General features: G+C 44.2%; 1 protein-coding gene across 1 annotated transcript; it reads left to right on the forward strand.

Annotated features, from left to right (window-relative positions):
- The first annotated feature begins 66 nt into the window (after positions 1-66).
- Positions 67-22,470, forward strand: MANBAL (mannosidase beta like). The gene is made up of 3 exons (XM_068135300.2): positions 67-374; positions 9,975-10,131; positions 22,039-22,470. The coding sequence occupies exons 1-3, from the start codon at positions 202-204 to the stop codon at positions 22,135-22,137; spliced, it is 429 nt and encodes a 142-aa protein (XP_067991401.2). The 5' UTR covers positions 67-201; the 3' UTR covers positions 22,138-22,470.
- Positions 22,471-22,845: the final 375 nt, after the last annotated feature.

A 22,845-nucleotide genomic window follows, 5' to 3' on the forward strand; every position in this document is an offset into this window, starting at 1 on the left:
AATAATTTCTCTCGTCGTATTACGTTGTTTAAATAATAAATACGAATAAAAGTTATAGACAAATCCATTTATTCTAAAAAATATCTATCGTCCAGAGAATATGAAATAGTTCTTAATTAAACGCCAAATGCTTCAAAGATATTTATTGGCGGTGTATAGGCTCACTGATCGCTGCGTTATAAATTATTTTTTTGGACAGGAATGGAAGAGCTTCGTATTGTATTTGTAACGAAGAAAGATGTAAAACTCTCGGAGCGACATAAATATACCAAGCATTTGATAAAGCGCATGACAAAGAAGATGTTCTTTATTATCGTCATTATTTCGAATTTACGACAAGCCGTAAAGCAGCAACCAGCAACGAGGAGCCCAAGGTGTGTGTGTATGTGCGGCTGTGTCCGTATCCGCGCGCCCTTGTTCGTGCCCAATACTCCTCCAGACCCAGTACCAGTTGCTTGCACCTCCTCCTCCTCACCACCACTTCCCCCCTCCACACTTCACGTCACCACGTGCTTCCACCTTGCCCTGCCTGGCCCACACCCCACGTTCCCACCTTGCCCTGCCTGGCCTGCACTCCACATGCCCACCTTGCCCTGCCTGGCCCACACCCCACATGGCCACCTTGCCCTGCCTGGCCCGCACCCCAAGTGCCCACTTTGCCATGCCTGGCCCACATCCCACGTGCCCACCTTGCCCTGCCTGGCCCACACCCCACGTGCCCACCTTGCCCTGCCTGGCCCACACCCCACGTGCCCACCTTGCCCTGCCTGGCCCACACCCCACGTGCCCACCTTGCCCTGCCTGGCCCACACCCCACGTGCCCACCTTGCCCTGCCTGGCCCACACCCCACGTGCCCACCTTGCCCTGCCTGGCCCACACCCCACGTCCCACCTTGCCCTGCCTGGCCCACACCCCACGTGCCCACCTTGCCCTGCCTGGCCCACACCCCACGTGCCCACCTTGCCCTGCCTGGCCCACACCTCACGTGCCCACCTTGCCCTGCCTGGCCCACACCCCACACCCCACGTGCCCACCTTGCCCTGCTTGGCCCACACCCCACGTCCCACCTTGCCTGGCCCACACCCCACGTGCCCACCTTGCCCTGCCTGGCCCACACCCCATGTCCCACCTTGCCCTGCTTGGCCCACACCCCACGTCCCACCTTGCCCTGCCTGGCCCACACCCCACGTCCCACCTTGCCCTGCCTGGCCCACACCCCACGTGGCCACCTTGCTCTGCCTGGCCCACACCCCACGTGCCCACCTTGCCCTGCCTGGCCCACACCCCACGTGCCCACCTTGCCCTGCCTGGCCCACACCTCACGTGCCCACCTTGCCCTGCCTGGCCCACACCCCACGTGCCCACCTTGCCCTGCCTGGCCCACACCCCACGTGCCCACCTTGCCCTGCCTGGCCCACACCCTACGTGCCCACCTTGCCCTGCCTGGCCCACACCCCCCATGCCCACCTTGCCCTGCCTGGCCCACACCCCACACCCCACGTGCCCTGCCTGACCCACACCCCATGTGCCCACCTTGCCCTGCCTGAACCACACCCCATGTGCCCACCTGGCCCTGCCTGGCTCACACCCCACGTGCCCACCTTGCTCTGCCTGGTCCACACCCCACGTGCCCACCTTGCCCTGCCTGGCCCACACCCCACGTGCCCACCTTGCCCTGCCTGGCCTACACCCCACGTGCCCACCTTGCCCTGCCTGGCCCACACCCCCGTGCCCACCTTGCCCTGCCTGGCCCACACCCTACGTGCCCACCTTGCCCTGCCTGGCCCACACCCCACGTGCCCACCTTGCCCTGCCTGGCCCACACCCCACGTGCCCTGCCTGACCCACACCCCATGTTCCCACCTTGCCCTGCCTGAACCACACCCCACGTGCCCACCTGGCCCTGCCTGGCTCACACCCCACGTGCCCACCTTGCCCTGCCCGGGTGCGTGCGGTATTTGGGGGTTCGGTGGAAATTTTTGTTCCAAAAGTAACCTTCGTGAAATGCGATAACGGAGAGAATGTCAACCGATTGCAAAACGTCGTCATGTTTCTCCTCTCGTCTTTAGTTCCATTGTGGAGTACAGTGTGTGCTGCTGAAGGCGTTTCAAGCCCGGTGTTTGCTTGATCTGTTTACAATGATGGGGGTTGAACACAAGAACCTGACTACAGTGTTAAGTCTTTAGTGGGGTTCATTGGAAGAATCTTTTATGATAAATAAATGAGCCTTTTGAAAAACATTCAATACAACTTGATTTTATTGATGTATTGCAAAGTTCAAGTTGTACTCGATCTATGGTGAGTACCAGGAAATCTACAAGAATCTCTTTCATTGCATACAACTGTGGCGAACACGCATCACGTGAACAGGATATCTCAAAAAGTTGGGGACGGACTCGGACAAAATTTGGTCGACAGGTTGGATGTGTGTCGAGGACGAATTGATTATATTTTGGTGAGGATCCAGATCCAGTTACTATAATTTTTCTGCCTTTACCGATGAAGCTGTCGTAGGCATTATGTTTTCGTGTTGGGCGTACGTACGGCTGTCCGTCCTCATGTGATAGGTTTATGTTACCGCGATAACTTAAGAATGGCAGAAGGGTTGTAAGTCAAACTTGGTACAAGTATGTAAAATGATGCAAAGATGAACTAATTGTATTATGGGGTCAAGAGTTCAAAGGTCAAAGGTTATGTTGGGTAACATCCTATTACTGTGATAACTTGTGAACCAGCGATGGGATTTTGACCAAACTTGCTATAAGTATATATTATGATGCAAAGATGAACTTTTTAGCTTTTATCATCAACAAGTCGGAGGTCATGTCATGTAAAAAATATTATCGAGGTAGAGATTTGAGCTAAACTAAGTACATGTACCATGATGCATATTGTCGCATTCCCGGGGTGAACACCCCTGGGGACGGATTAGCCGAGCAATCTTTACACTCCGAGACGTTCAATTCAACTATTGCGGAGTTGATACGTGCGGGGGATGAGGCAGCGAAGGGTAACAAAGCTCTTACCTTCACGGATCCCACTGGACGTCTTCAAACCTGGATAATCAACTCAAACCCGACACGGAATTAAAATGTACATATAAACAGGTTTAATAAAAATAATGCCATGGAACAAAGAATGTACGGTAAAATATTCCTAAGTTGCGGATCCTCCAAATGGACTCAAATACACACAAGGGGAAAATAAATGAAAGTAATTATTGTGTGTGTGGACTTAGCTCCGCTCCCCTTGATCGTCCCGGATCGTCACAGGCCCCCCGTGTCCTTGCGTGGGAATACACGCCTTCGCGCGCAGTTCGTGTGCGGGAACCAGGCCTGAGCATGCCATTCCTTCACTCCAACCGCGCTCGTCATCGTCGTCCGCTTCTCACAGCACTGTCGTCTCTCAGCGCACCAAGACGACGCACAGTGACACCGACGAGCCAAGGAAAGGACAATGCAGTCGCTCGAACCGATGAAGGCCAGGGACTACAAAGACAAAATGCGCGACTGCGTCTGCCTTTCACGAACACCAGGAAGAGAGAGGGTGTGGTGCACGAATGCCACCACCAAGAGCGAGCCCGAACTCCAACCGCACACGAGGACCCAACACAATCGAGCACCGTATATGTGACCGTTCGCTTGCAATGTCCCTGGCACAAGAGAGAAAATGTCCACGTCTGCTCCCCACCACTGAAAACAGCAGTTGGGAGAAGGCACCCTTCAAATCAGGGAGAACTGGAGCAGTTTGCACAAGAGGAGTGGGCCAAACTGCCAGTGGAGAGGTGTAGGAGAGTGGGGGGGAGAGAGGCAGGGAAGTGGGGGAGAGACAAGGGCATGGGGAGGGAGAGAGAGAGGGGAGGTGGATAGTTTTGCGAGCTTTTCCCATCACTTGGGACAGGTACTCTTCTTAGTGGTACAATACAATGGAAACTTGTTCAAAAAGTGCAAACGTGTTTCACAATTAATGAGCGAGCTACTAATACGTACACAAAAGTTGTGGAATTTTTGATAATTTACTCTTCCTTCGTCACCCCTCTTCGTTACTATTCACTTCCTTCCCATCTCCTGCCCGAGCTTTCTCATTCTTACTCTCTTATTTGTTTATGTAGCGAGCAGGTGTTCCACTGGAGCAGTTTGCACAAGAAGAGTGGACCAAACTGCCAGTAGAGAGCGTAGGAAGCTCATTCATGGCTATAGGAAGTGCTTGACTGCAGTTATTTTGTCCAAGCGCCGTGCTACCAAATATTAAGTCTCGGGTGTCAATAATTTTGTCAATGTCATCTCCTTTTATTTTCTGATTTAAAAGAATATATTAAGTTCTGAAACAAAAACAAAGGTCTAATATTAACAGTGAAATAAAGAATTGTGGAGACCAAATACTTTTGTCAATTTCAACTGATTTTTAGAGAAAATTGTTAGTTATTTGAAAGAAGTGCAAAGGTGCAATATTTTTGGCCACGGCTGCATGTAAATTAGAAATTTCTCTATTTCATTTTTAATTATTTTGTTAAGGGTTAAAAAAAATTCCGCTTTTACATGATGGGGTGTTGTGTGTCCATGTGTAGATCAGTGAAATCTCAATGGAATCCATTTTAAATTCACGCCGTAACAACAAAATGTGAAATAAGTCAATTGGTGTGAATACTTACTGAAGGCACTGTATTTACTTCTGCTTCTATCAAAATATTTTCTCTTTCCTTGAAATGGTGCACATAATTTTGTCCAAGTTGTCATAAAACTCTTGTTTTGATTCTCCTTCACCAGTCTGGGGCATGTACGCATGTATATTTTTGAGCATTTCCAATAGCATAAATTCGTAGCAGGTGTAACAACACTTGATATCGCTCAACAAAGAAAGAATATCCTCGCTTGGTTAAGCCCTGTGCCTCATCTGATTTCACCACCTTTGAATGGCATATTTGCACTATGTATTGTATGCTGTGGGGCATTATTATTGTACATGTACATACTAGTGAGGTTCAGTGCCCGTGCAAAACGCACGGGTGGAGGGCAAAGCCGGCATATTGTAATTGGTTTACGAGTTATCAAGTGACCACGATATTCGTCATGGGTGTGTCTGTCTGTCTGTCTGTCCGCAGCATAACTACCCGATGATTTCATCCGATCTTGATGAAACTTGGGTGGGAGGTTGATATCATGATCGAGTTGTGTCCTGCCTAGAGTGGGCGTATTGCGCCCATTGTGGGCGGAGCCACGCCCGAAAAAGATGTCTTTTTAGGGGAGAATCGAGTTCAAGCTACATCTTCTCCGAGGGAGTTGGTGGAATCTGACAGGGGTTTCGGTATTTGGTTCGGCCAATGTCATGTGTCGAGTCCCACGGAGCTCGATTTTTCATTTTCGCGTCAAGGTCATAAGGTCACGAAATTTAGAAAAGTCGATTTTTGATGGTTTTATTACATTGTTTGCTTCCTGATAGGGTGAAATGTCGTACATGATCTTATATTATCACATACATCATGAAATACAAGTTTTCCAACAAATTTCAGAATCTTTGACCTTTGAAGGTCACAAAGGTCAAATTTTCAAAGTTGTCAGAATCTAACCGAATTTTCGGTATTGTGTAGCTAACTAACCTCATAACATTGCTCATTGAGCATTGTCATTGAATACCGCTCGCTCGTGAACCATCGTCGTCTCCTGACTTGTCAATATTAACGGTTGTTCAACTGTCTGGAATAGAAAATGTTGTCCGTCGGACAAGTAAAACCCTCAGTATATCTGTCTGTCTGAAGGACAGGTCAATTTTACCACCCAAAAGTTTAAAAAAACAACGATATATCTTAACTTCGAACGTGGTTGTTCTTTTTTTCTGTAAAGCCTCGTACTGGAGGTGGGGTTGCTATCTTTATAAAAAAAACTCTCTTCCTCACTCGCCCTCCACTGCCCTCTCTCCACCTCACCCCCAGGAATACCTTTGGCTACGGCTTCCCCTTCGCTCCCACTTTTTGTTCATATGTGTGTTGTACCGTCCACCAAACAGCGATGACTCCATCTACATCTCGCTGTCTGATAATATGGACCAACTTCTATCTACCCATCCCAACTCTCTCTTCCTCATATGTGGTGATTTCAATTGTCACCATGCCAGTTGGCTGGGTGTGGGTACCACTCTCACCAGCCATGGCTCTTCAGCAAAGGACTTCTACGACTCACTGGGACTGACACAATCTGTCAATTTCCCGACCCGGATCTCAGTCAACGGAGCATCTTCTCTTCTGGATTTGGTTATGACAAACTCCCTGAAAATGTCTGCTGCTCTTCTTCTGCTCCAATCGGCTCATCTGATCATGTGCTTGTCAAAGTGCACATCTCTCTGACCATTCTCAGAGAGCCTCCTCAGCGTCGACGAGTCTGGCATTTCACTCAGGCCTTCTGGCACGGTCTTCAAGCAGCCATCAATCATCTGGACTGGTCTCCCATCTCTACCGCCTCTGACATCAACTCATCCTGGGAATTCTTCAAAGTAAATTGCTCTCTCTCATGCACAGATTTATCCCATCTCGTCTTCAGTTGTCATACCCTTCCTCCCGTCCATGGTACACGGAATCTTGTGGTGAGGCTGTTGCCCTGAAACAACTTGCTTTCGTCTCCTGGAAAGCAAATCCAACGGAAGGAAATCTCATTTCCTTTAACAAAGCCCGAAACAAGTGTGTGTCCACCCTCAGGAGAGCCAGGAAACAATATCTCACCGTTCTCAAGACCGAACTCTCTTATCTGTCTCCCTCTTCCAAATCCTGGTGGCGTCTGGTCAAATCTGTTTCTGGTGTTTGTTCCCCCCTCCATCCCCTCCTTCACCTCAAACGGCTTAACGGCTGACTCCACACGTAAAAAAGCTGAATGCCTGAACTCTGTGTTTGCCTCTAAATCTTGTGTCCCAAACACATCCCTCTCTGTACCCACCGTACCCTGTCGTACCCAGCTGCTCCTGGACTCTGTGTCCTTTCCTCCTGACAAGGTGGAAAAGTTTCTGTCAACCCTCGACTCTGATTCTGCAACTGGTCCTGACGGCATCAGCCCATGGGTCCTAAAATCATGTTCTTCCGCTCTTTCACTCCCTCTTTCTGTTCTCTTCACCCTCTCTTTTGCTCAAGGTCATCTGCCATCTGCTTGGAAATCAGCCAACATCACCGCTTTGCACAAAAAAGGTGCAAAAACAGATCCCAGCAACTACAGACCAATCAGCCTTCTCCCAATTATCAGCAAAGTCATGGAATCCATCATTGCTTCAGATATGAAATCTTTCCTCTTCTCCAATGGCTTGATCTCTGATCATCAATTTGGTTTCAGACCTGGTCACTCTACTCTGGACATGCTGCTTCTGCTTTCTCAACAATGGATGGAGGTCCTCAACGCCAAACAGGAAATTAGAGCTGTCACCCTTGACATTTCACGTGCCTTCGATACGGTCTGGCACCCTGCTCTGCTCACCAAACTCTCCTCCTTTGGTATCCATGGAAATCTCCATGCATGGCTGGCGGACTTCCTCTCTGGTCGTAGTCAACGTGTGGCCCTGAATGGGTTTCTCTCATCTCCTCCTCCTGTTCAGGCTGGAGTTCCCCAAGGTAGTGTTCTGGGCCCTGTGCTTTTTCTGGTCTTCATCAATGATCTCTGACTCTCTTGAAAATCCTCTCTATCTCTTTGCTGATGACTCTACTCTCTGTCGCTCCATTCCTCATCCCTCAGATCGGCAGTCTGCAGCCTCCTCACTCTCTGCAGACCGGGACAAAATCACAGACTGGGCAAACAAGTGGAACATGTCTTTCAATCCTGATAAATCTCACACTCTTACGATGTCTCTCCGAAAAGACCGACTGGAAAACCCTCCCATCCACTTTCTGAATAATCCTCTCCAAGAAGTTCTGTCACTCAACCTTTTGGGTCTCACTATTTGCCATGATCTTTCCTGGGAAAACCACATTTCAAATCTGGCCTCCAAAGCCAGTCGCCGACTGGGCATCCTCCGTCGTGCAAAGTCCTTCCTTGGCACACCTGAGCTCCTCACCACATACAAGGCTTTCATCCGCAGCTCTATGGAATACTGCTCTCCCCTCTGGTCTGGTGCTCCTGCCTCACACCTAGCCCGTCTTCACGCTGTTGAAACCAAAGCGTTCAGAATCATTGGAATCTCCCGCGATGAAGCTAACTCCAAGGGCCTTTCACTCACTCACCGCAGGCAGGTTGGTGGTCTTTCCGTCTTCTACCGACTCCTCTCTGGCCTTGCCCCCCCAGCCCTCTATGGGCTCTGTCCCCCAAATATTCCTACAGGTCGCACAAGATCTGCCTGCAACCCTCTTATGGTTAAACTGCCAAAATCAAGACTTTCTGCTCACCTTCACTCCTTCATGCCTCTTTTCTCCCACCTCTGGAACAAACTCCCTCACTCTCTTCAATCCCACTCCACCCTCCAGGTCTTTAAAACAGCTGTTCACCACCATCTCTTATCCTCCCCCATCCAAAACCTTGATCTTTTCTACCCCCGCTAATTTCGGTCCTCTTGTGTTTTATACCTCTCCCCCCCCACCCCCCCTCCCCTTCCCACGCCTCCTGCCCCCAAGCCCTCTCCCTCCCACACTTCTCCCTGCTCTCAAATGTTGTGGTTGTGTGCTTCCCCATCTCTCCCCATCTTGTCTTCCGCTCCCTCTTTTTGTATATTTTGTTTGTCTGGTTGATTTGTTTGTGAAATAAATGTTAGCTCTTTCACGAGCCTCGATTCAGTATACAAAAAAAAAAAAAAGCCAATGTGATTTGCAGTGACGAAGAGTATCTTTTTTTAGACCACACCGCTGACGCACACTTCAAAGAAACGTAATGGTATCTCCCCACATGCTTGCAGTATGGATGGTTGGACACTTGGACAGGTGCAATGATTGATGGAACAAGTAAAATCTAAAACCTATCTGTGCCACAAACAGGCTGGTAAAACGTTAATGTGGAGCCCTGTTTTTAAATGTCTCACTTGAAGGGATAAGCCTGATGTGAGCTTACCGGTTAAGGTGGCTGACGTAAGATCTTAGGGTCTGGAGTTTGAGCCCCTGTCTTGACGTTGAATCAACACCAGGTGTGTTGACCCGACCTGTCATCCTTCTGGGGTTGGCAAAATGAGTTCGAACTTCATGGTAATAGGGGCACTGCATCAGCGGCACAGCCACACTTCCAGAAAGTGATGCAACCAGGAGCCACAGTCTACATACAAAACAACTCAGAGGGATACCATGTTGTTTTCACATGATGTAAAAAATAGTTTTGTGAAATGAATAACTTGTGTTAGTAAAGGTGGCTTTTCACGGGACATGCGAACGGTTCGCGAAGGATGCAAATGTCGAAAAAATGGCAAAGTCCAACATTCGTATTTTAGGCTCCAAAAGTTCGCCAAACATGCGCGGGGGTTCGGAAGCGTCGTCAATTGTTCGCATCCTGTTTCAAACATTTTTGAAATACCCGCCGAACAAAAAACAACTCCTGCGAACAATTGACGACGCTTCCGAACCCCCGCGCATGTTTGGCGAACTTTTGGAGCCTAAAATACGAATGTTGGACTTTGCCATTTTTTCGACATTTGCATCCTTCGCGAACCGTTCGCATGTCCCGTGAAAACCCACCTTAAGAAAGCAGTGATACTTTTCTCCATATTGATTTTCAATTGGAGAATTATATGGGCATTTTAAATTGTGACGTCATTTCCTGCACCATTGCAGTTTGTTTGACTCTTTATAAGTGCATGGTGCATAATAGAAGGGCAACCACACAGTACACACCCACATGGACATCACTTGATCTGAATACGTCGCTTTTCTGCACAGCATCACAGTGGGGATATATTGTCAGAACACACACACACACACACAAACGTATGGATTTTTGGTGACAAGGATGGCTGTCGTGAAAATTATCCATCACATATTGGGTTTGATGCAAATTAGTATTACTGTGCTGCATTTTTCATGTTTCAGTGACATGATGGATCCTCTTTTGGACCTAACACCACCTGAAGTCCCAGAGACAACTCTGGTGGAGCAGCTGCTACATTATGGTCTGCTGTTGGGGGCTGCATTTCAACTAGTCTGCATCCTTTCTCTTCTGGTGCTGCCAGCGAACTCTGCCGAGCAGGTATTGCACAACATAGCCTTCGCTTCCTTTTTTGACTCATTTGCTTGCCATTATTTTGTAAATGTGGTACATAATGTGGTACCCCATCATAGCACATGACATTCGGGTCATTCCACGTCAATTCAACAGACTGTCATCTGATATCGATGTCTGAATCCTTGATCTGACACAATTGTTGATCCTTGGAAGATATGTATATAAAATGGTTTATTTAGTTATGGCAACCAAATATTATAGGTAACAAAGTAATTGGTATTAAACGTTTGGTATTCGCACAATGTTCTAACTATGGTAAATTTTAAAATTACTGTTCATACTATGCAGCATGTGTTATGGGAAGAGTAGCTTATTGATTTCGGTGGATTTTAAAATCGGCAGGGATAGATTAGGTTTAGGAAGAGGGAAATGGCAGAGGAGGAGAAAAATTCTCCAAATCCAGTCCAGGATTGCTATTTATGCTAGTTTGTATTCAAGGCCACAAGATGGAGTGCAATGTTTTATCTCTTTAAGATATTGTCTGAATATGATGGAGTAGGTGAAGGTAGGTGGACTTTTGGGGACAAGTAACAATAACATAGTGTGCGCAAGGATTTTTTAAAGAGTTGTCCAGTTCAGGATAGTAAAGTATGTTCCAGTGAGGTTTAAAACAAGAGGCAGAAAGAAACCGTGGCAGACAAATAGAAAGGTAAGGAATGCTATTAAGAATATGCAGAAGATATTTATAAAGGTATATAAAACATTAAGAACTCCATTATAAAGGTATAAAACAAACTATTAAGAACTCCATTCAATGTACAATGTGCGCTGAGTGGGTTCATCAAAAATGTAGTGGTCTGAGAGGGTCATTAACCAGTGTGGCAGCTACATTCAAATGTAAGGTGTGTACAGAGGGAGCTGCAGATGGAGGAAATGTTGAGTTGGATCTTGGAGATGGCGTGAAGCTGGAAGGTGTGAAAACATTTTGTTACCTCGGAGACATGCTGAATGAAGAAGGTGGATCAGACTCGGCAACGGCTGCTGGAGTGAGATGTGCATGGAAGAAGTTTCGGGAACTGAGTGGCGTGCTGATGAGGAGGGGACTGTCGTTGAAGCTAAAGGGAAAGGTGTATGCTGCATGTGTGAGAAGTGTTATGATTTATGGGAGCGAGACATGGGTAATGAACGTAGAGCAGCAACGAAGGTTGGAAAGGGTGGAAATGCGAATGGTTCGATGGATGTGCAGAGTATCGTTGAGAGAGAGGAAGACAAATGATATATTGCGAAAGATGATGGGAATAGAGCCTGTGATTGATGCTGTGAAGAGGAACAGGTTGAGATGGTTTGGTCATGTGTTGAGGAAGGATGAAAGTGACTGGTTGAGAAGAGTGATGGAAATGAATGTAGAATGAAGTAGAGGACGGGGAAGACCGAGAAAGACTTGGCTAAAGATGGTGGAAGAAGAAATGCGGGCAAGGGGGTTAACAATGGGAGATGCAGAAAATAGGGCAAAATGGAGAAGATTGTCATGGGGACCGCAAGGCTAACCCCCCGCTCTAGCAGGGAAAATGGCCTTAAAATGCATGTTGTTGTGTTGTTGTTGTATAAAACAACAGAACTAGATCAGTATAGGTGTAAACAGAGGCTAACCTCAGAAAATAACTAGGGAAGCCAAATGAGAATATGGCCAAGCAAAGTATTGAACATAATAGTCAGGTTCACTATGTTAACAAATATAATTTCCTTTCAAAATTTTGGTAGATTAGCAAAACGATATATTTTTGGAATATTCAGAGCATGAGGAATCCAAAAATTAATGTTTACATTTGCGTAGACACCTTTGCGAAAATGACACTCAGGACAGTGATGAAGATAGTCAGGTTCACTATGTTAACAAATATAATTTCTTTCAAAATTTTGGGATTAGCAAACCTGTACATTTTTGGAATCTTCAGAGCATGGAGAATCTGAAAATGAATGTTGGCATTTGCACAGACACCTGCATGGCCGCCATTTTGGATTTTGAAAATGGCCGCCATAAAATACATATTTTGCGCGATCTCGGCTTCTAGTCAACCTAGAGACTTAATTAAGTATGCTAATCCTACGTTTTCTGGGTCAAGGAATCCAATAAAGGCCTCAAAATAGTGCTCAGGATTATAGAAAAGCAACAAACAAAGGTAATTTAAAACCATTGTCTTTATATTTGTGATATAACTGTATTACATAATACATGATATTGCAAGTCCTTTGAAGTTATAGGTTGTTATAGGAAGTTATAGGTAGTATCAGATTGAACTATAAGTCCTATACACAGGATCTACGAGGCCTATACTGTTCAGGAATATGCTTTTACAGATCTTCATCACTGTTCTGAGTGTCATTTTCGCAAAGGTGTCTACGCAAATGTAAACATTAATTTTTGGATTCCTCATGCTCTGAATATTCCAAAAATGTATAGTTTTGCTAATCTACCAAAATTTTGAATGAAAAAACATAGTGAACCTGACTATAATAGCAAAGTATTCTTAAGACACGAGCACATTACCCATCGGGTGATTGCGTCAATCCCCTACAGTGACACACACACACACACACACACACACACACACACACACACACATACCTGTGGTCAACTGTGAGTAACGGGTGGACGGACAGTATTAAGGGGTCTTTGGGCCCTTTGGGTAAAGTTTTTGAGTGACACGTAGCTGGGACGTTCAAATGGTCACTTTAACCGTGATGATCTAATATAGAGGAGATAGCGGGATGTTCGGACTGACAAAGTCAATTTGCACCCTTGTCCATGGAACACTATTTCTCCACAATATTAGCAAAAAATATGTGTGAAGATGGTTAATAATCTTTTTGGAGAATGAGGATACAAAGCCAGTTTTTTGTAATGCACATTTATGGGTAATAACCATTTTCTGTAAAGTTTGAAACTCTAGCTTTTGATGTTGTTTGTGTAAAGCAGGTAAAATGCTTAACAGCAATAAATGACTGGTTAATTTTTTTTCAGGCCACCTTTCAACCTCATTTAATATACTATGTTTAAATATACATCCTAAAAGCCCCTTCCTCTCACATTTATGAAAACGTAAACCTAAAAATACATATAAAGATATATATATATATATATATATACATATACACTTCTGGGCAAAAGTTTTAGAACACCTCAATTTTTCCAGTTTTTATTGAAATTTATGCAGTTTAATGTCTCAATGTACTCTGAAATTAAGCATAGAACAAATAAACAATTGAAGATAAAAAAGAAATCATAGAATCATTTTGTTTAACAAAATTTAATTTACATTTTTGACTCGGCAAAGTAGCCACCTTTTGCAGATATAACCGCCGAACACACTCGTGGCATTCTTTCTACAATGGAAATCAAATATTGTTCGGGAAGTTCTTCCCAACACTGTTGCAGAAGTTCCCACAAATGTGTTGCACTTGTAGGTTGCTTTGCTTTCACCCTTCTGTCCAGTTCATCCCAAACCAGCTCGATGGGGTTTAAGTCTGGAGACTGTGCTGGCCATTCCATGATTTGAAGCCTAATGTCTTGTTCTTTTCCTCGAAGGTAGTTTTGACATAGCCTGGAGGTGTGTTTAGGGTCATTATCTTGCTGTAGGATGAACCCCTGACCAAGTAGGCGTATACCAGAGGGTATTGCTCGGCGCTGCAAAATGCTGTGGTAGCCTTTTTGGTTCAGGGTGCCAGTCACTCTGTGCAAGTTACCGACTCTGGATCCAGCAAAAGAGCCCCAGACCATCACGCTTCCTCCTCCATGTTTGACAGTTGGTGTCACACACTGAGGAACCATCCTTTCACCTACTTGACGGCGTACAAAAACCCTGCGTGATGAACCAAAGTTTTCAAATTTTGATTCATCGGTCCATAAGACCTTCTTCCAGTCTTCAGTAGTCCACTGGCGATGCTACATTGCTCAGGCAAGCCACTTTTTCTTATTTTGACATCTTAGCAATGTCTTTCTTACTGCCACTCGACCTGTCAAACCTGCAGCTCGAAGTCTTCTCTTCACAGTTGAAACTGAGACTTGCTTACTTCGACCAGTGTTAAGCTGTGCTTGAAGCTGTTGTCCTGTGAGCCGCCTATCACGCAAGCTGTTGACTCTCAGAAACTTGTCTTCTGATTCTGTTGTGGCTTTGGGTCTGCCAGACCTCTTCCTGTCAGAGTTTCCTCCAGTTTCCAATATACTACTTCCTGCAGTGCAATATTGTCCAAATAATGCTTCAGAGGGTGTAATAACAGTCTGTTCCAATACTGCTTTTATACAGACAGGGGGTTTGTAATCAAGTAATCAGCAGAGGTTGGGACACCTGTAGGAATTGTTTGCATCAACTTTCAAGGCTTAATTTATTTACATTGCTGCAGAACAGCTGTAATTTGTTAACCCATTACTTTTTCCCTAAAGAAGGCCTTTTTTTGCAATATAATTGGGCAATTTACATTATTTTCTCGGGTGCTAACCTAAACTTTTTTTTAACCTCGAGCAGTTTACTGCTTACCTTTGTACCATTTCAGGTTATTCACTGGACATTAAACTGCGTAAATTTAAACAAAAACTGGAAAAATTGAGGTGTTCTAAAACTTTCGACCGGTCCTGTATTTATATACATATTTATTACTCATTTTTTGAACACTGGCCCCTTTATGACCTGGGCCATGGTCTGTGCCTGAATGGCCGACTGCTCAGTCTGCCCCTGGTGAGTAAACGTACACATGCAATTTTAACAACTCCTCAACCCCATCCGCCACTTCCCCCCCCCTCCCCCCCAAAGCCTCAACTTCTTGCTCCCAACCCTAAAGCATAAATCCCCTTCCCACTTCATGCCTTCGCACCCCTCACCACCCCTCCCCCTCCAAAGCCTCAACCTTCCACTTCCAAATCTGTCCCATATGTGTAACCCTCCCCCCCCCCCCCCCCCCATTCTCATATTGAAACAGCGGATTATTTAACGCTCTCCACTCCCCTAAAAAGCTCTCAGCTACTTCACAGAAACTGTCAAACTCACATGTCAAACTCATAATTTTAAGATAAAATAGCCGGAAATAATTGCAAGGACCTGCGTAACCTCCGCGGTAAAAGTGCCACTTGAGAAGAATACACATAGTTAGTTGGGGGGCGTATGCCTCAATCCTCAAACAACAACAGAACGATGCCTCAATCGCTGAGGCCTATCTTCACGTGGACCGTGATGCCTATCGGCTCAAAATCCTTTTAATTTTTGTTGTCGTTTTACACTGAAGAGAAAATTTCTAGGGAGGGCATGGGGATTGTGAATATGACAGCTCCAAAGATGTATTTGACTTTGTATAACAGTGAACACCAACATGGCGGCCGAAGTATAAAAACTGTGGGTGGAATCAGGCGAACTGTCCAACCAATCGGTGGAACCTGGATGCACTGACGGATGCACGCACGGCTCCTTTTATAGTATAGATCATAATAGTAAGCAGCACATTCAGTCAAGCGTGGGCCCTTTGAGGAATAGCACAAGGACATTGTTTAATGATGAAAGTGAGGTGGCAGGCTTATTAAATAGTTATTTTTACTTCAACATTTCCTAAAAACAGTCCAGGAGCTGAGATAATCTACCTAGGAGGTGACAATGGGTTTGATAGTAGTTCCAGGTTGGATGAGAGCAAGTAAAGAAACAGTTTGGAAACGTAAGAGAATATGAAGCTCCAGGCCAGATAATATGCATCTCACAGTATTAATGGGGTCGCAGAGTAAATAAGTCAACTGATGTCTTTAACAGATCATTGGAGTCAGGACAGGTACCAGGCGAATGGAGAATAACAAATGGAACGCGTTATTTAAAGGATTCAGATTGGAATGGCAGAATTATATAGACCAGTCAGTTCAACTTTGGTTGTGGGTAGGATGTGTGAGCAATTTGGGAACAGATGGGGAACAATTTGGATTTATTTAAACGAATTAAAGGTCGTCAGCACATAGTAAGAGTGTGAGATTTGTCAGGATTGAAAGACATGTTCCATTTGTTTGACCAGTCTGTGATTTTGTCCAGGTCTGTAGAGAGTGAGGAGGCTGCAGACTGCCGATCTGAGGGATGAAGAATGGAGCGGCAGAGAGTGGAGTCGTCAGCAAAGAGATAGAGAGGATTTTCAAGAGAGTCAGAGAGATCATTGATGAAGATCAGAAATAGCACAGGGCCCAGAACACTGCCTTGGGGAACTCCAGCCTGAACAAATTGAGGAACATAATTGAGGAACAACATGATTTCAATTGAATGTTTTGTTTTGAACACAAATCAGAAAACGAATTTGTCGTTTAGCAGTACTTTGGCTCTGAAATTATCCTGATCGCACATGCACAGAGAGGATTTGAGATAATTTTTTGCATTCCGTCTGGCAGTCAAACAAGTTTGGAAATCATTCCAAACAGGAAACTTACTGTTTTAAGGACACATACACCAGGCACGGAAAACGAATGTAACATGTTAAATAAGGTGGTGTAAAAGCGACTGCATTAACGGCGGTAAACTTCCAGATTTTTTTAAATTGATAATACGACCTTTAAATCGTTATTTTATTTCAGTTGAATTATATGCTGTACTTGAGGGCTGACAGGATGGCCGCACACTCGCCTCTAAGCCGTCTAACCTGGGTTTGAATCCCGACCCAGCTATAAGCTGTCAGTTCGGTGTTTCACAGGCAGGGTGATTCATCAATGTGTCCCTCGGATGGATGGATGGTAAACTGGGGGTCCAGTCTGCCAGCATGGGTTGGTGGACATTAAAGATCCCATGGTGTCCTTCGCAAAGAGTCAGTGTATCGCTGGCACAATGACCAAATTCCAAATTCCTGCCCTCACTAATGGAACGTCAGGCCTGGCCTGGCCAAGGCCGGTTCGTGAAAGACTTGGGCCAAGCCTCCCCGGCCGACCCCACAATGTGGGATAATAGTGGCCGTTAAAGAACAACAACAATATATGCTCTACTTGAGCACTGTGTGGGGTAAGGTGTTCTATGAACTCTTGGTGTTACTGTCCTCATTGATATGTTAGTAGCAGCAACAGTATCGAAATCTTGAGCACCTGTACATGCTGATGTGACAAATGTGTGCAGCATATGAAGCTTCTGAATTTTAAATGTTCTCAGTGAAAGATCTATATAATATTAATGTACCTATGGAAAGGATAATAGCGGAGCCTGGGTGGGCAGAATTAACTTTTACAGTCTTCTTCTTTATATAACACAAATGACAAATCTGGAAGCCCCTCTGATTGGCTTTCATAGCACTAACTATCACATCAGTTTGTCTTCATGAAGAACAACTTGAAAACTACAATCTATACAATTAAGATCTACCTCTTCCTGTCACAGCCACCCTGCCTTCAGGGAAAGCTAACTCACATCATGACCCAAAGATCCTCCCTTTATTGTGATATGACAAAAGTGAAATCAAATTTGTCAGCATTGTATTGGCGACGTTTCGCCTCCACTTCAGTTGGGACTTTCAACAGAGGACACGTCTGCTAGCATTGATTACTGGTGGACGTTAAAGAGCCCATGGCATATTGACAAAGTAGGTGAGTACTTGACAAAGTAGGCACCCTGGATAAATTCCAAATTCCTGCTCCCTCTTGGCTTTGCGAGAGAAATGCTGTTTGGCACCCCGCCAATGTTTGAAGCTTTGGGTGAGATCGGATCAGACAAACAAAGCATCTTGATCCATCGAAAAAAAACTTTCCTTTTTTTCTGAGTTGTCATAATTTAATTGTTGCACTTTTTACTCCCGCCAGGGAGTAATGCATTCGATCGTGTCCGTCCGTGTGTATGTGTATGTGTGTTCGTGTGTTTGTGAACAAGATATCTGGAAAAGTTCTGAACGGATTTGGATGAAAGTTGGTGGGATGATTGCCCTTGGGATAAGGAAGAATTGATTCGTTTTTGGTGAAGCTCAGGATATTATTCCGGATCCAGGAATTTTTTGGGGAATTTTTTTTTCTGTTTTACTGCATTAAAGCTTTTATTCTTATTCTTAAATGATGTTTTTCTGCTCTAATTCCGAGATATATCAAAATTAATTCTCTGACAGTTAGGGCCTACTTTTTTTCATTTATTGTTTTGGGGAGAGGGGATGTTAAACAAAACGTATTATAGTCCGGCAGCCAAAGGCCAAATTTCGCCCTGCCCAAAATGTCTGATATCGTTTTTTTCTCTGCTGATTATTTATCTTTGGGGTGTGTATAATGAGATCTAGGGTGGTGTTGACCTGTCACCCTTGAGAAATTTTAAATATTCAAGAGGGCGTCCAAGATGGCTGCCACGAAGGACTAAAATTCGAAAATCCTATTATTTCAATGTTTTCTGCCACAGATAAATTATTTTTTGGCCAAGATATATGTTTTGAGGTCCAATAATTTCGATAAAAAGGGTTTGAGAAGTATTGGATGTACCGTTGCTATGGTAACTAGCAATATGGCTACCATTGTCAGTAAAACGTGGTAAAAATGGCAAAACTGCCATAAATTTCAAGAAAATGTTTATTGGAGCATTGTTTTTATTTCCTAGGTATATGCTAATGACCACTGTATTGGATAAATAGGTTTGATGAGTTACCATTTTCTGTTGCCATGGTAACCATCTAAAGTGACCGTTCTGATGTTTGAAATAAGTGTTAAAGATATATAACATAAAACCATACATTTTTGGCCTTAGTTAAATGTTTTCTAACCCTAAGATCATGATGGGATGGATTTGATAAATAAACTGTTTGATGTTGCCATTGTAACCACAAAGATGCTACCATGAATGGGTACTGTAACGTTTTGATAAACATGTTTTTTCTACTAATATTACATTGATTACCATTACGTTTCAGATATTCTGATGACAATAGGAGTCTAAAGTTGGAATGACATGATGTGACGTGTACAGAGCATTCTTTCTCTCCCTAAAATTGTCAACATTAATACTTAATTAATATTTGCTTTCTTTGTTTTAATCGAGAGCTAAACCATGGAGCAGGGCTGCGTCTTTAAGTTCCGGTATGGCACCGAGTGTGATGATTTCATTTGGTGGTTTCTTTTGACATGTGAAGTTTTCAGATTCGCTCTCTTGTCCATCTGCAATTGGCTTGGCCATTTCACTCTTCTTTAGGCGAGGAATGGTTTCACTTGGTGGGGTGTCATCTTCATGGGTCGGTTGCATGATGATCATTGCCGACGAGTGCGTGGAGAGCTTTCCATTTGGGGAACTTATGTCAGTGTCAAAGTTGTCAGCCACAACCTGGATAAGACCATCCTTGGCATCAGATATTCCCTGTTTGACAGGATCAGCAGATGCAGCAACAGCAGCTGAGCTCTTAAAGCGCAGTAACTCATCATAGCTGCATGTGATGCGATAGTCATACAAATGACCAACAACTGTCTTCGAGTCCCTCAGAAGTATTCCAAGTCCCACTTGTAGAGGAGTTGGATTGTTCGTTATCACGTCTGTGATAATATTGGCAATTAACAGCGCCGGTAAAGTTTTGTCCAACTTTGTAGACAGAGCAGCCAGTAACCTCATCAATGTACTAGCTGCATACTCAGCAGCAATATTCATATCGATGTGCACTTGGTACGTAGACTTGTCACAGGTGATTGACTTGCACTCCTTCACCACATGCTTGGCCAAAATGCTAACGCTTCTCTCAATGTCGTCACTCGTCATCGTCCTTAACCATCTTCAACATCAGGGCAGCATTCTTGTGGAATGCAATTAGGCTGGCATAACCAGGAGTTGTAAGGACAACAAGGTCATCACCGAAGTACTGTCGCAACTCCTCTACGAGACGGTAGCGTGTGAGTGCACAGCGGTGACTATCCTGGTATTCCTTGAAGAGTTCAACTGAGTTCCAAATCCGACTTCTGTCGGCCTGTATGATTTATATCACATGCTGCAAGGCTTCATCTGTCTCTGACTGTTTGGATGTGCCTTTTGGATCCTCTGAAAGGCACCAGTTGCTCACAAATAAGCTCATGCAGTCCTTGTGATAACGAGCGTCAACTGCATGCAAGTCACTGACGGCACCTCTAATGCGACTTTGGACTTCATTTGCCCAGTGGTCGTTACTAGAATGACATTTTTCAAGAAGATATTCTTTGTAGGGCTTACCACAATGCTCAGTATGGGTTGAACGACACAGGAAGGCTGGTCTCCATCTTTTAGGATTCTTTGGATCCTTGTTTATTTCACAGGCTTTGCCACAGTACAGGCAATGAAGCTTGAAGTCAAACACTGACGATGACCGTCGTAATCTTTTGGCTGGCGGGGCACCCTCATTAGTCTTATACTTGGCGAGGTTTGTTTTTTTATGTATACCGAGACATGCAGTTTCTGTGGTAATAGATCTTCAAGTTCTCATTTTCAGCAAGCTGTGTTTCAAGTTCTACGTGCAAGGTGTCCCCATAAACTTTGCTCGCATTGATAATCGTTTCTATTCGTGCCACACCAGTAGTCTCTGAAAGCGATATCTTGTCATCACACTCAGTGCCATACCGGAACTTAAAGACGCAGCCCTGCTCCATGGTTTAGCTCTCGATTAAAACAAAGAAAGCAAATATTAATTAAGTATTAATGTTGACAATTTTATGGAGCGAAAGAATGCTCTGTGCACGTCACATCATGTCATTCCAACTTTAGACTCCTATTGTCATCAGAATATCTGAAACGTAATGGTAATCAATGTGATATTAGTAGAAAAAACATGTTTCTCAAAACGTTACAGTACCCATTCATGGTAGCATCTTTGTGGTTACAATGGCAACATCAAACAGTTTATTTATCAAATCCATCCCATCATGATCTTAGGTTTAGAAAACATTTAACTAAGGCCAAAAATGTATGGTTTTATGTTATACTAGCCGAAAGCACCCAGCGCTGCCGGGGTTCTTTTTGAATGAATTTACTACTATAATTCAGCTTTTACTCACGGCCATAGAAGATTGACTACTATAATTCAGCTCAGCTTTTAATTGTGAAATGGGCCCAGCCCGGCCGAGGTGGGCCTCGACCGGTCTCGCCACCTAGCCTAAAACCTACCCAGGGTCTGGCCCGACATTTTTTGTATGAGAGGTTTCCTCCTATCTTTCACGGTTCAGGAGATTAGCGCACGCAGACAAACAAACAAAAACTTTATTTTATAATATAGAGAGATATCTTTAACACTTATTTCAAACATCAGAATGGTCACTTTAGATGGTTACCATGGCAACAGAAAATCGTAACTCATCAAACCTATTTCATCCAATACATTGTGGTCATTAGCATATACCTAGGAAATAAAAACAATGCTCTAATAAACATTTTCTTGAAATTTATGGCAGTTTTGCCATTTTTACCACCTTTTACCGACTTGATGGTAGCCGTATTGCTAGTTACCAAAGCAACGGTACATCCAATACTTCTCAAACCCTTTTTATCGAAATTATTGGACCCCAAAACATATATCTTGGCCAAAAAATAATTTATCTGTGGCAGAAAACATTGAAATAATAGGAATTTTCGAATTTTAGTCCTTCGCGGCAGCCAGCTTGGACGCCATCTTGAATATTTAAAATTGCTCAAGGGTGACAGGTCAACACCACCCTAGATCTCATTATATACACCCCAAAGATGAATAATCAGCAGAAAAAAAAGCTATATCAGAGAATTAGGGGTTACTCCCCTTGGCTGCCGGACTATTATTCCAACTTGACCCACGGCGGGAGTATGCGCTCTACTGAGCGGCGTACTAGTTTTCTCAAGTGCTTTGTCGGCATGATAATTTGTGTTTTGTTCCTTATTACTAATCTGAGCCTTAGGGCCTCCCTTGGTGGTGGCATGCCATAATTGAATTAGGATGTATTTTGTGTCTACATCTCTGAATCCCCATGTATTTTCAATTCCACAGGAGGATGCTCACAATGCTGTACCTGCAGAACCGGAACAGCCAAAGGTCATGAAGACGCAGGGCAGGAAAATCAGGAAGGAAGGAAAAAAGCGGAAGTGAAGGCCACTGATGTCTTCTTCTTTTTTTTCTTTCATGGATCAATACATGATAATTTTGTGATGGGGGTGGGGAGTTCTTGCTGGGACTGTGCTCAAGACTATTCTTGCATACAACTGCATTCTGGGAGTGATTAGATAAGGTCTTCCAGGAGGAATTTGCTTGTCCAAGTAAATAAAATACTTGTTCAGTCATTCACTAACTTAATGGAGCTCAGAGAGGAAGAGGTCTAATAAGTTTTTGCATGTTCTCATTTGGGGGAGGGATGTATGATTGAACAATATTAGATTTCAAAGTTGTACTTTTACCTTATGATGAATGAAGTGTTTTACTCCATATTATTTTCTTTCTTTCCTTTTTTTTTTTTTTTTTTTTTTTTTAGAATTTCACTTATTTAGTTATGTGTACCCATTTTGACATGCAGTATACACATGGATGGTCAAAGGCTCTATAAATGGGATACAATAGTCTTGTTTTTAGTTTGTATAATTGTAATTAGAGGCCCATACTCCACAGAGCTCCTCGACATTTCACGACAGGCCGAGAAACATCTCCGAAGGTAGAACCAATCGTGGACAGACAGCCACTCACATGCAGGATACTCAACTGAAAGTGACCGGAAATCGTAATTTGTTCAGCCTCGACTTGCTTAACTAAAAGGCCTTGTTGAGAATCCAGCGTTGGCACTCCATGGATTATCTGACTCCATTT

The sequence above is a fragment of the Myxine glutinosa genome, chromosome 1 (genome assembly GCF_964187855.1).
Source record: "Myxine glutinosa chromosome 1, kmMyxGlut1.1, whole genome shotgun sequence".
Classification (NCBI taxonomy): Eukaryota; Metazoa; Chordata; class Myxini; order Myxiniformes; family Myxinidae; genus Myxine; species Myxine glutinosa.